General features: G+C 41.5%; 2 protein-coding genes across 2 annotated transcripts in view; both read left to right on the forward strand.

The window, feature by feature from the left end:
- The window catches only part of ARHGEF9 (Cdc42 guanine nucleotide exchange factor 9), a 288,329-nt gene that overhangs the window by 137,241 nt on the left and 132,725 nt on the right, over positions 1 to 18,363 (forward strand). The window lies entirely within an intron of this gene.
- On the forward strand, positions 5,981 to 6,984 carry LOC142100687 (uncharacterized). The gene has a single exon (XM_075184405.1). The coding sequence runs from the start codon at positions 6,694 to 6,696 to the stop codon at positions 6,871 to 6,873; it is 180 nt and encodes a 59-aa protein (XP_075040506.1). The 5' UTR covers positions 5,981 to 6,693; the 3' UTR covers positions 6,874 to 6,984.

Raw genomic sequence — 18,363 nt, forward strand, 5'->3', positions numbered from 1 at the left:
ATAAAGACATTGGGAGCCTGAATGATCTTTTGGACGTAAGTCCTCTTGCATGCTGTATCTTGTCTGAAATAGCTCTGCCCATGCTCAGAAACGGACCTTGCGCCAGTGAACGCAATTGCATCTACTTCATGTCCAAACACAAATGATACTTCCTACTGCCTACGACTTGAAATAGTGGAACAAGGGAGAAAAGGGGCGGACGCACATAGGTAATGTACAGTAAAGGCGTGCCGAGATCAAGTGTGTGCACATTTGTCCGATTCAGGCTCTGGCCATCTCTGAAGTACATGTTTTTTAGCCATATCACTTGTACCAGCTACAGGTCAGGTGTAGGTGCTGATTGATGGTGATGTCTGACACTTATGCATGCCTGAACATGTGTATGCAAGTAAAGAAACTATAAAAATGTATTTTATGTACAGTACACATTAAGAAAATCCTGATTTATGTATTTCATGTTAAAAAAAAAAACAACTTTTTTTAACATGTATTTTTATTTATGATTATAGTATTAAGAGTGATTAATTTATTTAATAGATTTTTATCCCATGGATTTTGATGGGGCTTTATATTGCACATATGCATTGTGCGTAGCCTGCAGTTTTCTGTGTTTTGTCTGCACATGTCAAGTATTGTATAGGCTGAGTGTACTTATGCCCAGATTCAAATGGAAATGTTTCTTGAAATCCACTTGTGTTTGAATGTCTTAGTGCAATTTATGTGCATTTATTTTAAATGCAAGTGTGTTTAAAGATGAATCAAGCCCTGGGTCTCATCATCAGCTATTTATATAGCGCCACTAATTATACAGAGCTGTACAGAGAACTTACATCAGTCGCTGCCCCATTGGAGCTTACAGTCTTACAGTCTAAATTTCCTAACAAACACACACACAAGACACACACACACACATATACTTGTTTTTATTGTATCGTGAGGACCCATGTCTGAAACATGTGTGGACATGTGGACCTTTCCTAATGCCCTGTCGACAGAACTATCATAGGGGTATGTGTAGGAATGGTTTGTCACCAGAGTTACCACATGAGATTTACACTTTGACTTTGCATAAAGTACTGACACGGACTGCAAGAAGAGGAAAGTGTCATGTATTTTGACTGTCTGAGAACATCCACATGCCCACTAACACTGACACCTAGCCATGGAGACTACAGCCCTGTTCAACCACTTTTCATCATTTCAATAAGTTTGATCCCTTTTTAAAGCTGTTGTGCGGTTCTTTATGTAGAATTTTACCCCCGACCAGTTCCGATCTTTCAGCATGGATGGTTTAGCCATCAGACAAGCAACACAGTCTCACTTTCCGGGCACCCGGCAAGTCTGTATAAACCTCATTAGGTATTTCTCCATAGCCTAAACCTCCTCTCTGTCCCAGGATTTCCTCTGCACTTCTTTGCAACCTAAAAGGAAGTAGAGTGGTCCATTATGGCTCCGCAAAATACAGAGAAGACAAAGTTCTTCTGCCTAGTAAAACTGTGTGCTACACCTACCTGTCGAAGCCATGGCTCGGCACTGGTCCCTTGTTGTCAGGTCCACACACCACCTCTCTTCTGACATGGAAGTGTCGACTAAACGCTTGGCCACTTGTCCCTCTGTCACAGGGGATTGCTCATCATCCGACATGTCGCTCTGTAGCTGGACCAGTCCTGGAAAGAAACAGATATGTAAATGACTGAGGTAAAAGTCAAAAGCATACATCAGAAACAAATTTTCCACTTACCGTCCGGATCAATGTGCATCTCGTCCAATTCTTGCCTTTGAATTTGGCCAGTCTGCCACTCCCGAGAGCCATTAACAGTTTGCTGATCGTGGCGAGTTGGAGGGTACCTTCTGGGAGGCGGTAATACTGCTGGTGCACCCTGAAGTCGTGCCCAAGGAAGTCTTCCAACTGATCAAGTTCTGTGTCGTTTTTAGGTTCTGGACCTTCAAGAGAGTGGCAATGTGCTTTTGAAGCTTAGTGGAAGACAGCTTGCAGGGATGCTTGGACCCACACTCTCGGGCAAACAGTTGTATGCAATTGGAGCCTCTGAAGTGTGAAAAGGCAGCCGGTCTGACGAACATGTAGACATTTTGGCTATCCACTCCACATTTATCACGCTTTTCTGCGAGAAGTTCCATTGCAGCTTGCATGGCTGGTGTCAGCAGGATGGGGACTTTTCTCCCTCTTTTTCCTCGTATTTTAATGCGAATGAAGTGCCGGCAGAGCTACCTCTCAACCTCGGAAAGCGCTAGGCACACATCTTTGTGGAGATCCGAAGTATCTCGGGGAGAGGGTAGTCAGCAACACTTTTGAAACTTCCCCTTCCCTTCTTTGATTGAACAAGATCACCAGTTCCAGGGTGACTTTTGGAAGTAGTGCCCAGTGGTTAACCTTAGACTCGGTGGATAGCCCACTTCGGTAGGCTTACTGCTTCTCATCGAGGCATCTTTTTAACATTTTCCGTGAAAGGTAAGAGCTGAGGCATGCTCCGATTGGACTCCTTAAGAGTTTTCAAGGCAGCCGATGAGATCAACTCGTTCCATCTTGCCTCATGTAGCTTCCTGAGATTTCATGTATTTTCAACCGTAGCAGTGCAGCTCTCCATCATGGCTCAGCACTCCACAATGCTCGGTATCTTTTGCAGGCCTTACCCGATCTTGTGTACAAGCGAGGGCGTCTTAAATGTACCTGTCTCCTCGTCATAGCCAGCTACCAACTTCACAGCGCTACTACGTGCAGAAAGTTCGAGGGGGTGGTAAAGTCTTCCATCCTCTCCAAAGGAGTAGCTCTTCTGGCCTGTAGCAGTAGCCTGCCCATTTCTCTAAGCTTCTGACAGATGTAATCGTGCCTGTCAAAATCTGATCCGACCCGGTTGAACAGATGCTGTTCCATCTGCATTATGCATCAATCATTTTTGACTGCGAGTAAGACTTCATCCTGAGTCATGTCACTCAAGAGCTTCCAAAAGCCATCACTGATGTCAAGTGGAAAAGGCTGAGCAAAGGCGCACAGTGACTGGACTCTGTTCTTGCCAGGTTTGCGCTTGTTGCCCCTTCAGTTTAGCTTACATCTCTTTATGTCGCCACAGGTATTTCCTTGCAAACAAGCCCTGCAGGCTACACAGTTCATGAAGCCTTCAGCATCCATCTCTTTGTCTGGAAGTTTCCACAGGACCAGATGCCATGGCCTGCCCTCATTGCCTCAACGTTGTGTGCAAAGTGGCCCCTATTGCAAAGGTGTTCCATTTGCATGCACCTTTCTTTCGAGTGCTTGGGGAATTTCAGGGCCCAGGCTACTTCAGTCTCATTACGGTGAACATGCTCCATGTGCCAGGCAATTTTTAACAGGGACTTCTCACAGTACAGACAGTACTCCTTTTTGTTATACGCTCTGGAGCCATCACTGTTCCTGGATAGCGTTTAGACAGACACCGCGTCGTCTCTCCGACCCTCTGTTTAAAATACGGCTATCAGAAGGTTGAAAATGGTCATACATAGAGCTCATCTCTGGATACCTGCACTCTGCTACGCTGGTGGGCAATGGGGCATCACTGCTGGTGTCTCCTCCAAGTGTCAGGCTGCTCTCTGGGCTATAGTCAGAGCTACCAGTGGGCTTTGTCATGCTTCACTGCCCCCACTTTACCTTCAGCAGCAGACAGATTCGACTGTGTCTTTACCCGCTTGGTGTGCAAATCGCTGGCAGGATGCAGTTATTTCCCTTTCCTGGTCCTGCTATACATTTGGACGAAATACTGGCCTCTAGTGGTGGGATGCACACACACACTTTCTCTCCTCCACTTTGGACACACGCACACTTTTGTTCCGATAAATGTGACTTGCGGGGGGGACATACCAGATTTTTCTGCTGAGCATATCAGCAGGTCCCCTGCATTGCTAAGCCTTGAGAAACTTTGTAGGGACCTCAATTTTTGTCCCCACTATGACTCAGGCTCCCACAGTGTTGGTGTGTAAACAGGTCAATGTCCCAACAAGCATATGAATGTAAGTACACACACATACACACTCACACACACCCTTGAGCTGCGGGTAGAAATTTTATATATGTGAACAGATTTAGGGAATTACAATGATGAACCTGTTAGTAAAAGGGCCAGAACAGTGTATTTCTGGGCACCATCACAAAAATTGGGTAGGGGCCCGGCAATGCCACGCTAGCCTCTGCTTCGATGTCAAAAAAAGGGGGTCTTGAAAGCATGTGCAGTCTGGTGCATGTGCCAACTGTGCATACACCAGCCATAAGATGCCTCAAAAGATTAGAGTAGTGGACTTAGGTGGAGTGGAGGGCCTCAGTGTGGGGGCAAGGGGTAGAGCAGGCATTGCCGGGCCCTCATCACCTCCGGGCACCGTAGTGTCCCTGTGGTTCCGCCACTGGTTAGTAAGTATACTGGGTAGATATCTGACTGGTAGGACATGGTAAAAGTTTAAGTCATATACGAGCTGGAAACCCACTCCTGAGCTAGACAAACTAACAGTCCCAACCTGTTGACCTTGTTAATTACAACTTTTCCCATGTACTCTCTATTCATATTTCTCTTGGACTGAGTCTAAGTTGTGGCTAATCTTGCACATGATTCATCCAGTGCTCATCTCCGAAAACTAGTCGCTATTGCTACCAAGAGCCATACCTTAATTATGCCAATTGCTATACGTAGTCCAGGTTCTTACATAACAAAGTTTGTTAATCTATTTCACTTTGTTTCTTTTGCATAACTAGAGAACATCAGTAGGGAGTTTTTTCTAAATAATATGTATTTTGGCTGTTTTTTCTGTATGACTGTGCGAGATGTCTTTTTAATTACTTAGTTTTCATTTCATTTTGAAATGTAAAAAATACAATAACCAAACACATGTTTATAAAATATTTTATATATATAATTCCTTAACATTCACAATGCTTTCATGTCATGTGTGAGTGTTGTACAGTAGGTTTCACACTCACAAAAACAGCATTGTATAGAATACATTCATGCACTCTTCACTTTCATATATTCCCCCTGTGGATCTGCCACTAGCCCAGGAATACAAAAATGTTGTCACTCTTACACTTTTTTTTATTAATTGTGCAGTATTGTACAACGGAGTAAGTCATAAAATATTGTCCCATGACATAAAACTGCAGCGTCTTGTTTCATTCCTGTAGATAAATAAATATGCGGTTTAATTGACTGACCTGCTTTTTGCTCTTGGGCCCATGAGCTGCTTGTGTAAAACCTGCCGATGCAGCAGTTCTGTAGAACATGCCCCTCTGTCATTACTTGGCCTACAAAGGCAACCTGATTAGAGAGTTTGTCTGCTGTAGCAGTAGATATTCTTGTCTCAACCCGCTACTAGTTATTCTTTATGCAGTGCTTTCCCATATAGAAACGCTGAATATAATTAGAGTATTTCTATAGTGGGATTTGTCACAAGATGTTTCCTGATTAGACCAGCTACAGTTATCTCATATGTACTTGATGTATTATGGGGGAACGTGACCTTTGGTTAAAGAATTGCTGATCTGCAGTGTTTGCTGCAAATTGTACTTTGCATTGAGTGTTGTAATTGCTTCAAACCATTTTGGTAATGGTGCATGTCTGTTCTTATTGTGAGATCATGTTGTGAAGTCATGCATTCACCTAATTCTTATGTAATTCTGGCATTGTTTACATTACTCTACATCCAGTTTATCTATACCGGTAAGTACCTGTCTTGTAGATAAGAAGATGGAGCCACAGTGAATACTTGCTTGGCTTTGCTCTGCTGTATGACTGTGTTTGTCACTTGCTTAAACCAACATACATTAAAACAACACTGTTGGGTATATTTCCTAAACTGCAGGTTTGAAAAAGTGGAAATGTTGCCTATAGCAACCAATCAGATTCTAGCTGTTATTTTGTAGAATGTACTAAATTTCATGATAACTAGAATCTGATTGGTTGCTATAGGCAACATTTCCACTTTCCAAACCTGCGGTTTAGTAAATATACCCCTGTGTCTCCACGTTTTAATAGGTCTATCTGTCTCTCTCTCTTCTTTCCAGTCACGAGTTGACACCTTTTCTACCTTTTCCTTCTATAGATATTCCCTTCTTTATCCCTTTGAGTTATATACTTTCCACACCCCCTTGCCCCTCTCACACAAATGTCTCCCCCTCTTTTTTCCTGTGCCCATGCACTCTTCCATTGCTGACATAAAGAGATGCTCTGTATGCAATGCAGCAACTTCATCCATCTTATAATGCCCACTGTTGCCTTGAAAAAGGATTAATCGCCATCCTTGGTCCCAGCTCCCTGATTGACAGCTGAATCCCTATGCCTCCTGCTTAGCATGCGTCCAGCCCGCCTCGCATGACACTGCCATTGCCTCTCTCACATAGCCGCAGCAGCACCAGAAGCAGCTTCCAAATCTGTGGAGGGCTCAGCTCATGCACAGCCCTATCTGCACGGAATCCAATTAAAACGCAGAAGAGACACTGAGACACAGGCAGCTCTACACTCTTTTCTTCTGCTAAAGATTTCTGCATTTTCAAGTCCCAGCAGACGTCCCCCCCTCTTCACTCCTTAAGTGATTGGAGCAAAGACGTAAAAAAAGAAAAGAATTTAGATTAAAGAGGGGAGGGAGCCGGGGGACAAATTACGGTGAAGGGGGGAAGAGAAGTCTTATGTCCCCCTTCTGCTCTAACATGGTGGATGTATGGACAGTTTTGCAGAGCAAAGGTTGACACCTCAAAATCTTCCAGCCCCTCGCCTCGATCATTATAATGTATTACACTGCACTATGACCTTGGATGTCCAAACTGTGGTGGTTTTTGCAGTGATCGTGGTTCTGCTGCTGGTGAACGTGATTCTCATGTTTTTCCTGAGCACTCGTTAAACGGATTTCTCCCTGTGAGCTGTCGGCAGGAGCCTGCAAGAGAGAGAGAGAGAGAGAGTACAGTACCGAGCTCGCAATGCTACTGAGCCTGATCATGGACTCACTGTGATATGTATGACGTTGCTATATTATCTCTGCCTAAATATTTTTTTAGTGTCATATTAAACCCTTTCACTGACTGAGGGGCCTTGATACACATTGCTGCACCCAGCAATGCATTGTCACCTATTTGACGGTGAGGGTTAAAAAAACTACCTAGCAGTGTTCTGTCTTATGTGTGGAAAATAGGACTGAAAGATGTAGAAAAATAATGGAAGTGTTACTGTTACTCATATTTCCCTTATACATCTAATCTTTACAAAGATAAGCAATTTTTTTGAAGCAGCGGGTGATAAATTGCCATTTAGATTGTCACAATTTGTTTTCAAGTCAATCTTTTTAGATTAAACTGTGTACAAATGAAAAACAATATTGAATACTGTGCTGAAAAAAGCTCAGAGATTGGATGCTGGGTAATTAATGAAGCAAGGGGTGAAAGGCAAATTATGGTCCTAATTGACATTTGTGTGGTAGGTTGCAAGGAATATGTGAAAAGTTAAACACAAGACATACAATGGTGAGCATGTGAAGGGGATGGGGCACAGGTGGAAGAAATTATACATATGTTTAGCAAAATTACAGAAAGAAGCAGGAATCATTTGTGTGGAAATGTCTGGTAGGCTGTCCTGAATCCATAGCATGCAAAAGAACCGGGTTCCAGTGATAAAGACTCTTGTGTTTTATCAGCAAGAGGTTATTGGATCTAAAATTGGGTTTTATTTAGAAAAGCGATGCAGAGTTTTATCTTTGCTCAGTACACAGCGGGCCGCACAGGGTCTGTGACTCGAATCCAAAATGCAAGCCTTATCAGCACACACCTACTCTTCGCTCTGCCTTTTGTATTTCATAAGACGGACTGTATGGCCTGTATAACAAGACTGGGCTTTATACTCTGTTTTGGCCGCCATTGCCAATAGAAATCATCATATATGAATATTTGGAATGATGGGAAAGAGAGAAGAATTAAATTTACCTTAGCATGAGAATTATTTGGCTACAGAACCCTTGTAACTCATTTACCTAAGTTGTACATAGTTAGAGAGAAAAGTCCAGAAACAGGTATGGCTATGCTTGTAGGCATGAAATATTACTGATCATTTTCAATCTGGTGTGTTGAATGCATATACAGTATGTATCAGTTTCCCCTGGTTTGCAGGGACAGTCATGATTTTTCAAGGATTGAAGCTGAAAGTTTTTGCCCGTAACAATTTTCCTGTTTTGCTTTTCTTTGTTTGTTTTTGCAACTGTGTGTGACTGTTTTTCTTGTTTCGTGTGTTGGGTGCAATTCTTAGTGTTTGACAAGTTAAGATTTATTGATGTCTAGTATTCAACTTCCAATGGTCATGTCACATTGGGGAGTGCTGTGTTCTTTGTTTACTTAGATATAAATGTTGAGATCATACTACACAGTACCATGGTCTTGCACACCATCAATGGATCCACCTCAGCCTACACTCTCCATAGCTTAGTAAAAACTTGAAACAATATTATGTGCACACAAACAGTCGTGTTCATACGGAAACCATCTGATACAAATTACAGGGTTGTTGTGACAGGTATTGGATGAGTTTTGAAACACACCCATCTACCATGTGTTTTCATTAACGCCATACTTGCCTACCCTCCCGGAATGTCCAGGAGACTCCAGATTTCTGGGGAGTTCAGGAACCCACTCACTTCCTTGCGAAGTGGTTGGAATAGTGGCTACAGCCCGCACCATTACGGACCCCCCCCCCCTGCATGATGTAATTTGCGGCATTGCGCAGTGGAGATCATCGTCACACCTCCTGCACTTGCCAGTTGGTCTCCTCTCCATGATCTCCTGGAGGAGAGATAAAAAAAATAGACAAGTATGATTAACGCTGATGTTAATCCCTATTCCTAAATGACTGATGAATCCCCCATGCATGATTTTCCCAGACAAGCATAACATTATTTGCACAATCTTTTTCATATATATAGGCACATATCAATGCAATAGTTCCTATGCCGTGCTTTATTTTGTCCCATATTGGCATCTGTTTATGATAAAACATGAAGTCTTCCCTCTTCTGCCCTGCTGACCAGTAACTACCACCCAGCTGCTATTTTATTTATTGGGATAAAACAGGGCAAAAGAAAGACTTGCAAAGACCTTCACAGAGACTTGACCCATTACAGGTGTGTATCCTGTACCCAACTGGTGGCAATCCCGCTCCTAAAGTGCACTAAACATGACAGATGCACCAGTCTAGCAGTAATGGGCCAGGTATAGGTAAAAACAGAAGAAAACTTGTTTTCTAAACCATCCCACACTTCACCACTTTCTCTTGCCTCACGGCACAGAGATTCACTCTTGCACTGCTTGCTTTACTCTTACTTGGTTTATATCGATTTCCCTGAAAATGAAGTACCAAATTAAATATGATAAGCTTTGTCCAAGTGTCGGAGCCAAGCAGAAACATTTGCACGTCTGGTGGCTCGTGTGAGCTCCTACCTGACAAATTGGTAAAAAGATAATGTTCACAAACTGCACGATTTCAGCTTTCTGCATGTTTTATTAAGGACAGCAGCCATTGCACATCCAGCCAGGCCTTGGATTTTCTTAGCTGACTGTAGTCATGGTAATAAGTTGCCAGCTATCTGATCTGGAAAGTGTTCAGCAGTAAAAACATACTACATTTGCTTACCTACTGGCTGCTTATAATCCCTGACTGCCCTGATGGAGGCACAGGGGCCGCATGTGACCTGACAGTACTGCACTTGCAACATTGGGCTCAGATCTCAGCTTTTTTATGTGGGTGGAAGTGGTGGCATAAAAATATAAAGGCTGTGTCTATGTGATGGGAGAATCTGCTATTACAGCTGTCTGATAGTATTATAAAATGTAATAATCAGTTTTCGTTTTTGTCATTATTAATATAATTTATAATATAATTGTTGGTTGTAATTGTTGTCATTGTGAAAATTTGACAACAGTTACTCTTAAATTATGACATATCGCTAAAGGTAATTGAAACAGATTACTGTTACAATTTACCATATAAATAAAGTGAAACATGCTGAAAATAGAACCTAATCTATTTCCAGTGTGCTAGGTTTTATCATTTATTAACATATTAAGTAGGAGGAAAGTTGGTCATTTAGAACAATGTTCCCTGTGACTGCTCTACTTTTGCTCCATTCTAAATATGGCTTACCCATGATGAGCGCACTGCGGGCCACCTCTATATGTGACTGAAGCATAAATGTACTAAGTGGCCCTTCGGAGGAGCTGGGGCTGAATATCAGCTTGGCCACCACTGATATAAATAAGGCACTGTAAAAATGGCATTGTAGTCCTAACAGTGTAAGCCCAGCATACCGTAGCTGTTACCTGTGCACTGCTAGTCCAGTCTGTAGACACACATTTGTATCTGCTCTCTGGTTAGGGCTCCCAAGCTTTCCCTAGTTTTGTAGCACATAATCTGTACCATACAATGTTTCTTTTTTCATAATTTAGACTGCCTAGTAAATCAGTTAACAAGATTAGTGTGAATAGGTTTCTATATCTAGTGATATATTTGATTGATTTTGTCAAACAAAGGGTAGTGTAGTGTGGACCTTATGGACTGAGAAACATGTCACATGGGTCTCCCACAGTACCTTTGTCCACCCTCACTTACCACCATCTATATTCTGTGTACAAAGTACATTACACTGTCTCCATTTCATTATATGTCACTGTATAAATTTTGTTTAATTATTTTGGTGCGTACTTTTAACTGGCGGTATAAAAAGAAAGCACGTTTTTCAAAATGATGAAAGGCATATTCATGGGAGGTTTTCAGTTTGGTTGTGAGGTGACCTGTCAGAGTTTTTACTAAAATCTCCTCTCATTTTCCCTTTGCATGCCATCAAGATGCAAGGGAAAATGAGAGGAGATTTCTGTACCGTATAGCCGAGCAAATTGCGCAGCTGGACACCGACAGCAAATGAATCCTCCCCCCCATGGACTCTATGGGCATATTCAATTAGTTTACCGCGAATCCTGCGCAGTATTGCCGTTAATACGGTACCGCATTAACACAGATTTTCATACGCAACCCTATGAGCTGCGAACGAAAATCCACGTTATTGCGGTACCGTGGATTGACTACGCGGCCCGTTCCGGCGCGACCGGAAAGCTAATTGAATATGCCTCTGTGTATTTATTTATTTATTCATGATCCCAGGAGACCGTGGGAGGCAGTGGCTGCGCTACATTTCTCTTGAGTAAAATTACTAATTGTAACATTTTTAGGGGTATCTCTATCCAAAGACAAGTATTGCATTATATTGGTAATTCAACATAGTGGTAAACTGGGTACTGAATTTCAAAATTCAACATACAAGCAGCTTTGTAATAACAAATACATGGTTTATATTTATTTATAATCTTTATTATAGAAATACACACAAGAGCAATTCTAAAACAATCATTTTTACGGCAGCAATTTACACTTTACAGTAAACTTACACTGATTAATAAAACTCATTATATGAGTAAAGTGCATCAGGCATCGATGCTTCAATCTGAAACATGGATGAATGATGCAATTTACTCAACATACAACAGACCCTCGTAACCAAAATTAAACATTATTCTTGCAGAATGGAGAAGTCCTTTACCAAGTTGACTAGAGATCATTGAAGGGCAACCTAATACACTTCATGCCGCCACATTTCACTCAGACCTCACATTTTCCATAAAACTCCCAAACTCCCCACATGCCACTCAGACCCACCATTTGCTCCATAATTCCCCCTTAGACCCGCAGCAAAATGCTCCCATAAGCCACTCAGATCTCCCACTCACCTTGTCACGCAGTCTGGAGCTCACAGAGGAAGGAGGTAGACTACATCATACAGACTGCACTCTCTTCTCCACTGATGACATGTGCTGCGTGACCTCCATGCACGGTGTAGAGGAGGTCACGTGATGCAGAAGCCAACAGGGCCAGTCTTATTCTGATGCACACCACTGTATACTGCTAGATAATCATTCTCATGCTTACATAGGTGCATGAAATTTTGTCTTGAGGACTGCTAGGGTATTGCAGGGCGTCAGAGATGCCCGTACATGCATTAATCCGATCTCTGGGTACATTAGTACACACGTGCACGTACACGGCAAGGTGATATTTGTGAACTACATAATATCTCTTATTGTGTCTTTTGTCACTTGCCTATATTGTGTTTTTTGCAATGACATGCAAACTGAGGTCAACAGTCTTTATATTCTCACCATGGCCAGAATAGACCAGACATACAACCATCTACATCTCTTGTGCCTGCGTTTTTTCTGATTGGGAGATTGTTTTAATGTTTGAGATGTATGAAACAGTGTATTGTTTTAAAAAATATTACCATTGCTAATTTTTTTTACTCTGCTTGTTATTGTATGTTGTTTTCTTTTTAAAGTCATGTATGTAATATGTAATATATAACATAGTTTAGAAGATTTAGCCTGTTGCCATTGAAATGATAGATTGCAATGAGAGCTGGGGCTAGAATGTTAGCTATAAGTATTTTCTTCAAGGATATGTGTACAGCTTTTTTCCCCCTCAGAAACCTGTTGCCATGGCAATTTGCATCTCCCTATAGACACTGCAACACAAGGTAGCTCAAGAACTGCTCATAGCATCTGCACAGGGGAGTATAGAATGCACCAATTCTGTCATTCCAGGGTTCACCTCAATCCTCTGGCTTGTCAGCAACAACATTAGTTTCTTTTTTGTTTCCCATGCTTTTCTTCTTTGATATTTTTTTACCCTTTGGATATAAGCTTATGTAAGTATGTATGTAAGTATATTAATAAATCAGACGGAATGGAATGCAACATTTCTAGGCGCAATGTGATTGGTCAGTGTGACTTCTTTAGTAGGGGGTTCATGATGCTGATGGTTCCCAGTCAGTTCATTTCTATAGCGATGCAGTTATGAAACAAACCTGACTACCCTGAATTCATAATCGTTGTGGTTTTGTCTTCCCCCCCAATATGAAGACGTTATTAGGTTATGGTAGACTAAGCAGTAGAAACTGAAGTGCTTTATTATAGACAAACTGTCATTTGTGTGGTAGGTGTTATCCTGGCTGTCTTGTTGGAGCAGTGTAACAAGTTGTAAAGAGTTATAAGTAGTTGTGGAACTAATGTTTTCTACTACTTACATAGCTTAGATATGTAATGGAATAGTGCATAATTTCCCCAGAATAGTCCTGATTTTGTTCCATAGAAAATATAAAACTTGCACTATTTACCTTTCTTTTTCCAGATTTAGACCCATGCTGATTCTGGATTAACAGGATTATGATTCGTTTATTCTTTTGCTTCGGTTACCCCCCCTTCCCCCAATAATAATCATGGGGTGGCTTCTATCACTATGTATATGTCTATAGAGTGTCACAGTTTTTAGTTTATAGAAAGTAGGTGTGCTAACCCCAGTTAACGCATAGCTGCACCTCTGTCCTCTGATTATTTTATTACTTCAGTTTTGTAATCGCTAACTTAGTGTACATTTACTCTCCAGTACTTTGCTTCCAGAGGGCAGTATGCTTGCTTTGTGTGCTCATCTATATGCCTTGATGTCAGAAGAGTCCATATGACATGTTGCATAATACAAATTATATTAGTAGGCATGATTTTGATCTTGATTTCAGTTGCTGAGATACCTGAAGTGAATTGTGTGACCCAGAACCACTCTCTTCTTGTGACAGTCATAGTAGATCACATTTTCTTGCAGCAGTTACTGCTTGTGCTGCTCTGAGTCAGAAATATAAATTGCGAGTATAACAAAGCACAAATGTGCAGTGTAGGGTCACTCTTGGAGTGTGCCTCCCCTCACATGCTCTGGCTCCTGTATTGTGTGTAGTATGCTCATTGATGTGCAGTAAAATAGTCTGAACAATTTGCCTTTGTTGGTTATTCTTTTTCAGAATGTTAATACATTCTTTCATTAATTGCATTGTGTATTTCAAGTAATCTTTAAAAACTTTGTAACAATACACATTTGTTCCACATAGACATTGTCAAAATGATAGCAAGGGTAGCGCACAGCAACAAAATATACAGCACCTCCTACACGACATTGTAAAACTTTTACACATTGATTTTTTTTTTCATAGTTCGGTCTTTGTAATAAATGATTATTGGCTGTCAGAGTGGCTGTTATTGCCTTATCTGTTTTTACTGTGATTACCCACTATACTGCCAAGACTTAAACACATATCATGTTATGTGTTCTACCTGTATGTTGTATTGGTATAGAATGGAATACTTTTCTATGTTTGTCAAAATCATTTACTTCAGCTACAGAAAGTGCGTCCGGTCAGTGACATAACGTAATATCTGAGATGAGATGTGGACAGTCAAAAGAAATGATAGTACAGGCATCAACTTATGTGCCAACTGTAGTATGCCTGCAGATTCAGTTTATAAAAACAATGAAATGCCTTTTTTCTCTTGAATATAAAACAACTTTCATTTCAAACCCATAGAAGTTTATACAGCAAAACAAGCTGATAAGTCAGAGTACCCTTTTTTACATGAAGCAAATATGTAAAAGTTTAATTTAATATTACTCCAGCTAAGAGAGAGATCCTTAGTACAATATTACTAGGTGGTATTGCAGTCTCCACAGCTCCAGCTAAGGGGGAGATCCTTAGTACAATATTACTAGGTGATAGTGCAGTCTCCACAGCTCCAGCTACGGTGGAGATCCTTAGTACAATATTACTAGGTGGTATTGCAACCTCCGCGGCACCAGCTAAGGGGGAGATCCTTAGTACAATATTACTAGGTGGTATTGCAGCCTCCATGGCACCAGCTAAGGTGGAGATCCTTAGTACAATATCACTAGGTGGTATTTCAGTCTCCACAGCTCCAGCTAAGGGGGAGATCCTTAGTACAATATTACTAGGTGGTATTGCAGCCTCCGCTTCTCCAGCTAAGGTGGAGATCCTTAGTACAATATTACTAGGTGGTATTGCAGTCTCCACAGCTCCAGCTAAGGTGGAGATCCTTAGTACAATATTACTAGGTGGTATTGCAGTCTCCACAGCTCCAGCTAAGGTGGAGATCCTTAGTACAATATTACTAGGTGGTATTGCAGTCTCCACAGCTCCAGCTAAGGTGGAGATCCTTAGTACAATATTACTAGGTGGTATTGCAGTCTCCACAGCTCCAGCTAAGGTGGAGATCCTTAGTACAATATTACTAGGTGGTATTGCAGCCTCCGCTTCTCCAGCTAAGGTGGAGATCCTTAGTACAATATTATTAGGTGGTAGTGCAGCCTCCGCTTCTCTAGCTAAGGTGGAGATCCTTAGTACAATATTACTAGGTGGTATTGCAGCCTACACAGCTCCAGCTAAGGGGGAGATCCTTAGTACAATATTACTACAGTAGGTGGTATTGCAGCCTCAGTGGCTCCAGCTTAGGGAAGATACTTAGTACAATATTACTAGGTGGTATTGCAGCCTCAGCGGCTCCAGCTAAGGTGGAGATCCTTAGTACAATATTACTAGGTGGTATTGCAGCCTCAGTGGCTCCAGCTAAGGGGGAGATCCTTAGTACAATATTATTAGATGGTAGTTTAGCCCTGTGGCTCCTTCTAAGGGGAGATACTTAGTACAATATTACTAGGTGGTAGTGCAGCCTCCGTGGCTCCAGCTAAGAGAAGATACTTAGTACAATATTATTAGTAGGTGGTAGTGTAGCTCTGTGGCTCCAGCTAAGGGGGAGATCCTCAGTACAATATTACTAGGTAGCATTGCAGCCTCCATGGCTTCAGCTAAGGGCAGATACTTAGTACAATATTACTAGGTGGTAGTGTTGCTCTGTGGCTCCTGCTAAGGGGGAGATCCTTAGTACAATATTATTAGATGGTAGTTTTTGCCCTGTGGCTCCTTCTAAGGGGAGATACTTAGTAATTATTGCTAGAAAAACCATGTATGTTATTCAGCTCACTAATACACAGCCTGTCATATATTAATGTCAACCTTTTGCTTTACTTAATCTTTTGGTTGGAACCATAGCTAACTGAAATGGAATAGTACTGATAGTTATAATGTATTGTTACAGTGAGTAGGCTCATATTCTGCATTTATATTCAGTGGTTCTATGATCATACAGAAAGTCTGAATACAGAGGATTAGAAAAAAAATCTGACATGAAAAATAATCTTATTTCCTTCCAAAGTGCCAACCTATTTCAAATATATGTAAAAGTGGTAAAATAAGTTTATATTATGTAAGGAGTGCTGTAGAATTGTATAAATATCTTAATTAATTCTAAGAGATTCTTCACTGAGGGGAGGATTAGCAGTACTGAGATGTAATGACAGCAATATAAAAATATAAGTACCTGTGCTATTATATATAAAAAGTGCAGGTTGTCAGTAACAATTACCCTTGTACCAACCACTAGTTATCCTAAATAATTGCCAGGGATGCAGGTAGATCAGCCTATATAAATATGTGTTATCCAGAACCTCACAGTTCTTAATTTACAAAGTACCTATTTGCTATATGTATTAATTAGTAGTTTAATAGTAAACTAACCTTTCTCAAATTCTGAAGAATACTGCCCTATTACAGATGGGGTACTAATTTCAAATATTTGGTGCACTCCAGTGCTTGTCACAGGATGTCACTGACTCATTCATTTCAGTGGAATACATTTGATAACCTATGCTAATGGATGAGTCAAAGTAGTCAACTGATTAAAGAAAGACTACTCCATCTGTACCATAGCCTTTACCAGATTCCTATTAATATGTTATGCAGAGAATCTTACACAGATGGAGCACACAGTATTCCAAACCAGCTAAAACAGGTGTAGACTGAGAAAGTAAGTGGAAGTAACTGGTGCTTTAGCTATCATCATCATCTATTTAATATTTTTATAGCGCTACTAATTCTGTAGCGCTGTACAGTGAACTCAGTCACATCTGTCCCTGCCCCATTGGAGCTTACAGTCTAAATTCCCTAACACACACACAGATAGACACTAGGGTCAATTTGTGCGCAGCCAATTAACTTACTAGTATGTTTTTGGAATGTGGGAGGAAACCGGAGCATCCGAGGGAAACCCAGACAAAGACGGGGAGAACATCCAAACTCCACTCATGACTCCAGTGCTGTGAGGCAGAAGTGTTAGCCACTAAGCCACCGTGCTGTCCACATTTATGGTGGAAACAATAATGCTATAAAGCAACAGACAATGGTCAAAACCAAAATGAGTGTAGATTAGAGATTTAGGAATTTAGTGAGAAATAGTGTACCACTTTACAAAAACATATATATATTATGAAATGGGCACACTTCAGGTGATGAACACATGAACACCTTCTTGCTTTTACTTTGCTTTTCATTGTAAGGATGGCAATGTAATTCCTAACATAAAGTTTGCACACACTTGCCTTGTGACCCTAATGCTTAAATAACAGAGACCAACTCCCTAGACACCGGCCACTCTAGCATTGGTCACACACATATAAAAGAAAAAATACTTTACACTCCTCCCACAGCTCTTTCTTGATGATCAGATGACACTCCCACCTTGCCTTTAAAAAGGCGTTCCCTGCAGGTGTGGCCATTCATTCTGTAGAGCATTTATGAGCTCAGGCACTGATGTTGTACAAGTCCTGGCTCGCAATCTCCGTTCCAGGTCATCACAAAGGTGTTCGATGGGGTTGAAGTCAGGGCTCTATGCAGGTCAAGTTGTTCCACATCGAGCTCATCAAGCCATGTCTTTGTAGGCCTTACTTTGTGCACCGGGGCACAGTCATGTTGAAATAGAAAAGGGCCTTCCCCAAACTGTTGCCACAAAGTTGAAGCATAGCATTGTCCAAAATGACTTGGTACGCTTAAGCATTAAGATTGCCATTCACTGGAGATAAGGAACCTAGACCAAACCATGAAAAACAGCCCCATACCATTATCCCTCCTCCACCAAACTTCACAGTTGGCTTAATGCAGTCTGGCAGGTAACGTTCTCCCGGCACCCGCCAAACCCAGACTCGCCCATCTGACTGACAAAGAAACGTGATTTGTCACTTGGTATGCTAAAGTATTAAGATTGGCCTTCACTGGAGATAGCCCATACCCTGAAAAACAGCACTATACCATTATCCCTCCTCTACCAAACTTTACGGTTGGCATAATGCAGTCAGGCAGGTAACACATTCTCCTGGCATCCGCCAAACCCAGACTCGCCCATCTCACTGCCAAAGAGAGAAGCGTGATTTGTCACTCCACAGAACACGTTTCCACTGCTCCACAGTCAAGTGTCAGTGTGCTTTACACCACTCCATCCGACGCTTGCCATTGGTCTTGGTGATGTGAGGCTTACATGCAGCTGCTCAGCCATGGAAACACATTTCATTAAGCTTCTGC

The sequence above is a fragment of the Mixophyes fleayi genome, chromosome 9, assembly GCF_038048845.1.
Source record: "Mixophyes fleayi isolate aMixFle1 chromosome 9, aMixFle1.hap1, whole genome shotgun sequence".
Classification (NCBI taxonomy): domain Eukaryota; kingdom Metazoa; phylum Chordata; class Amphibia; order Anura; family Limnodynastidae; genus Mixophyes; species Mixophyes fleayi.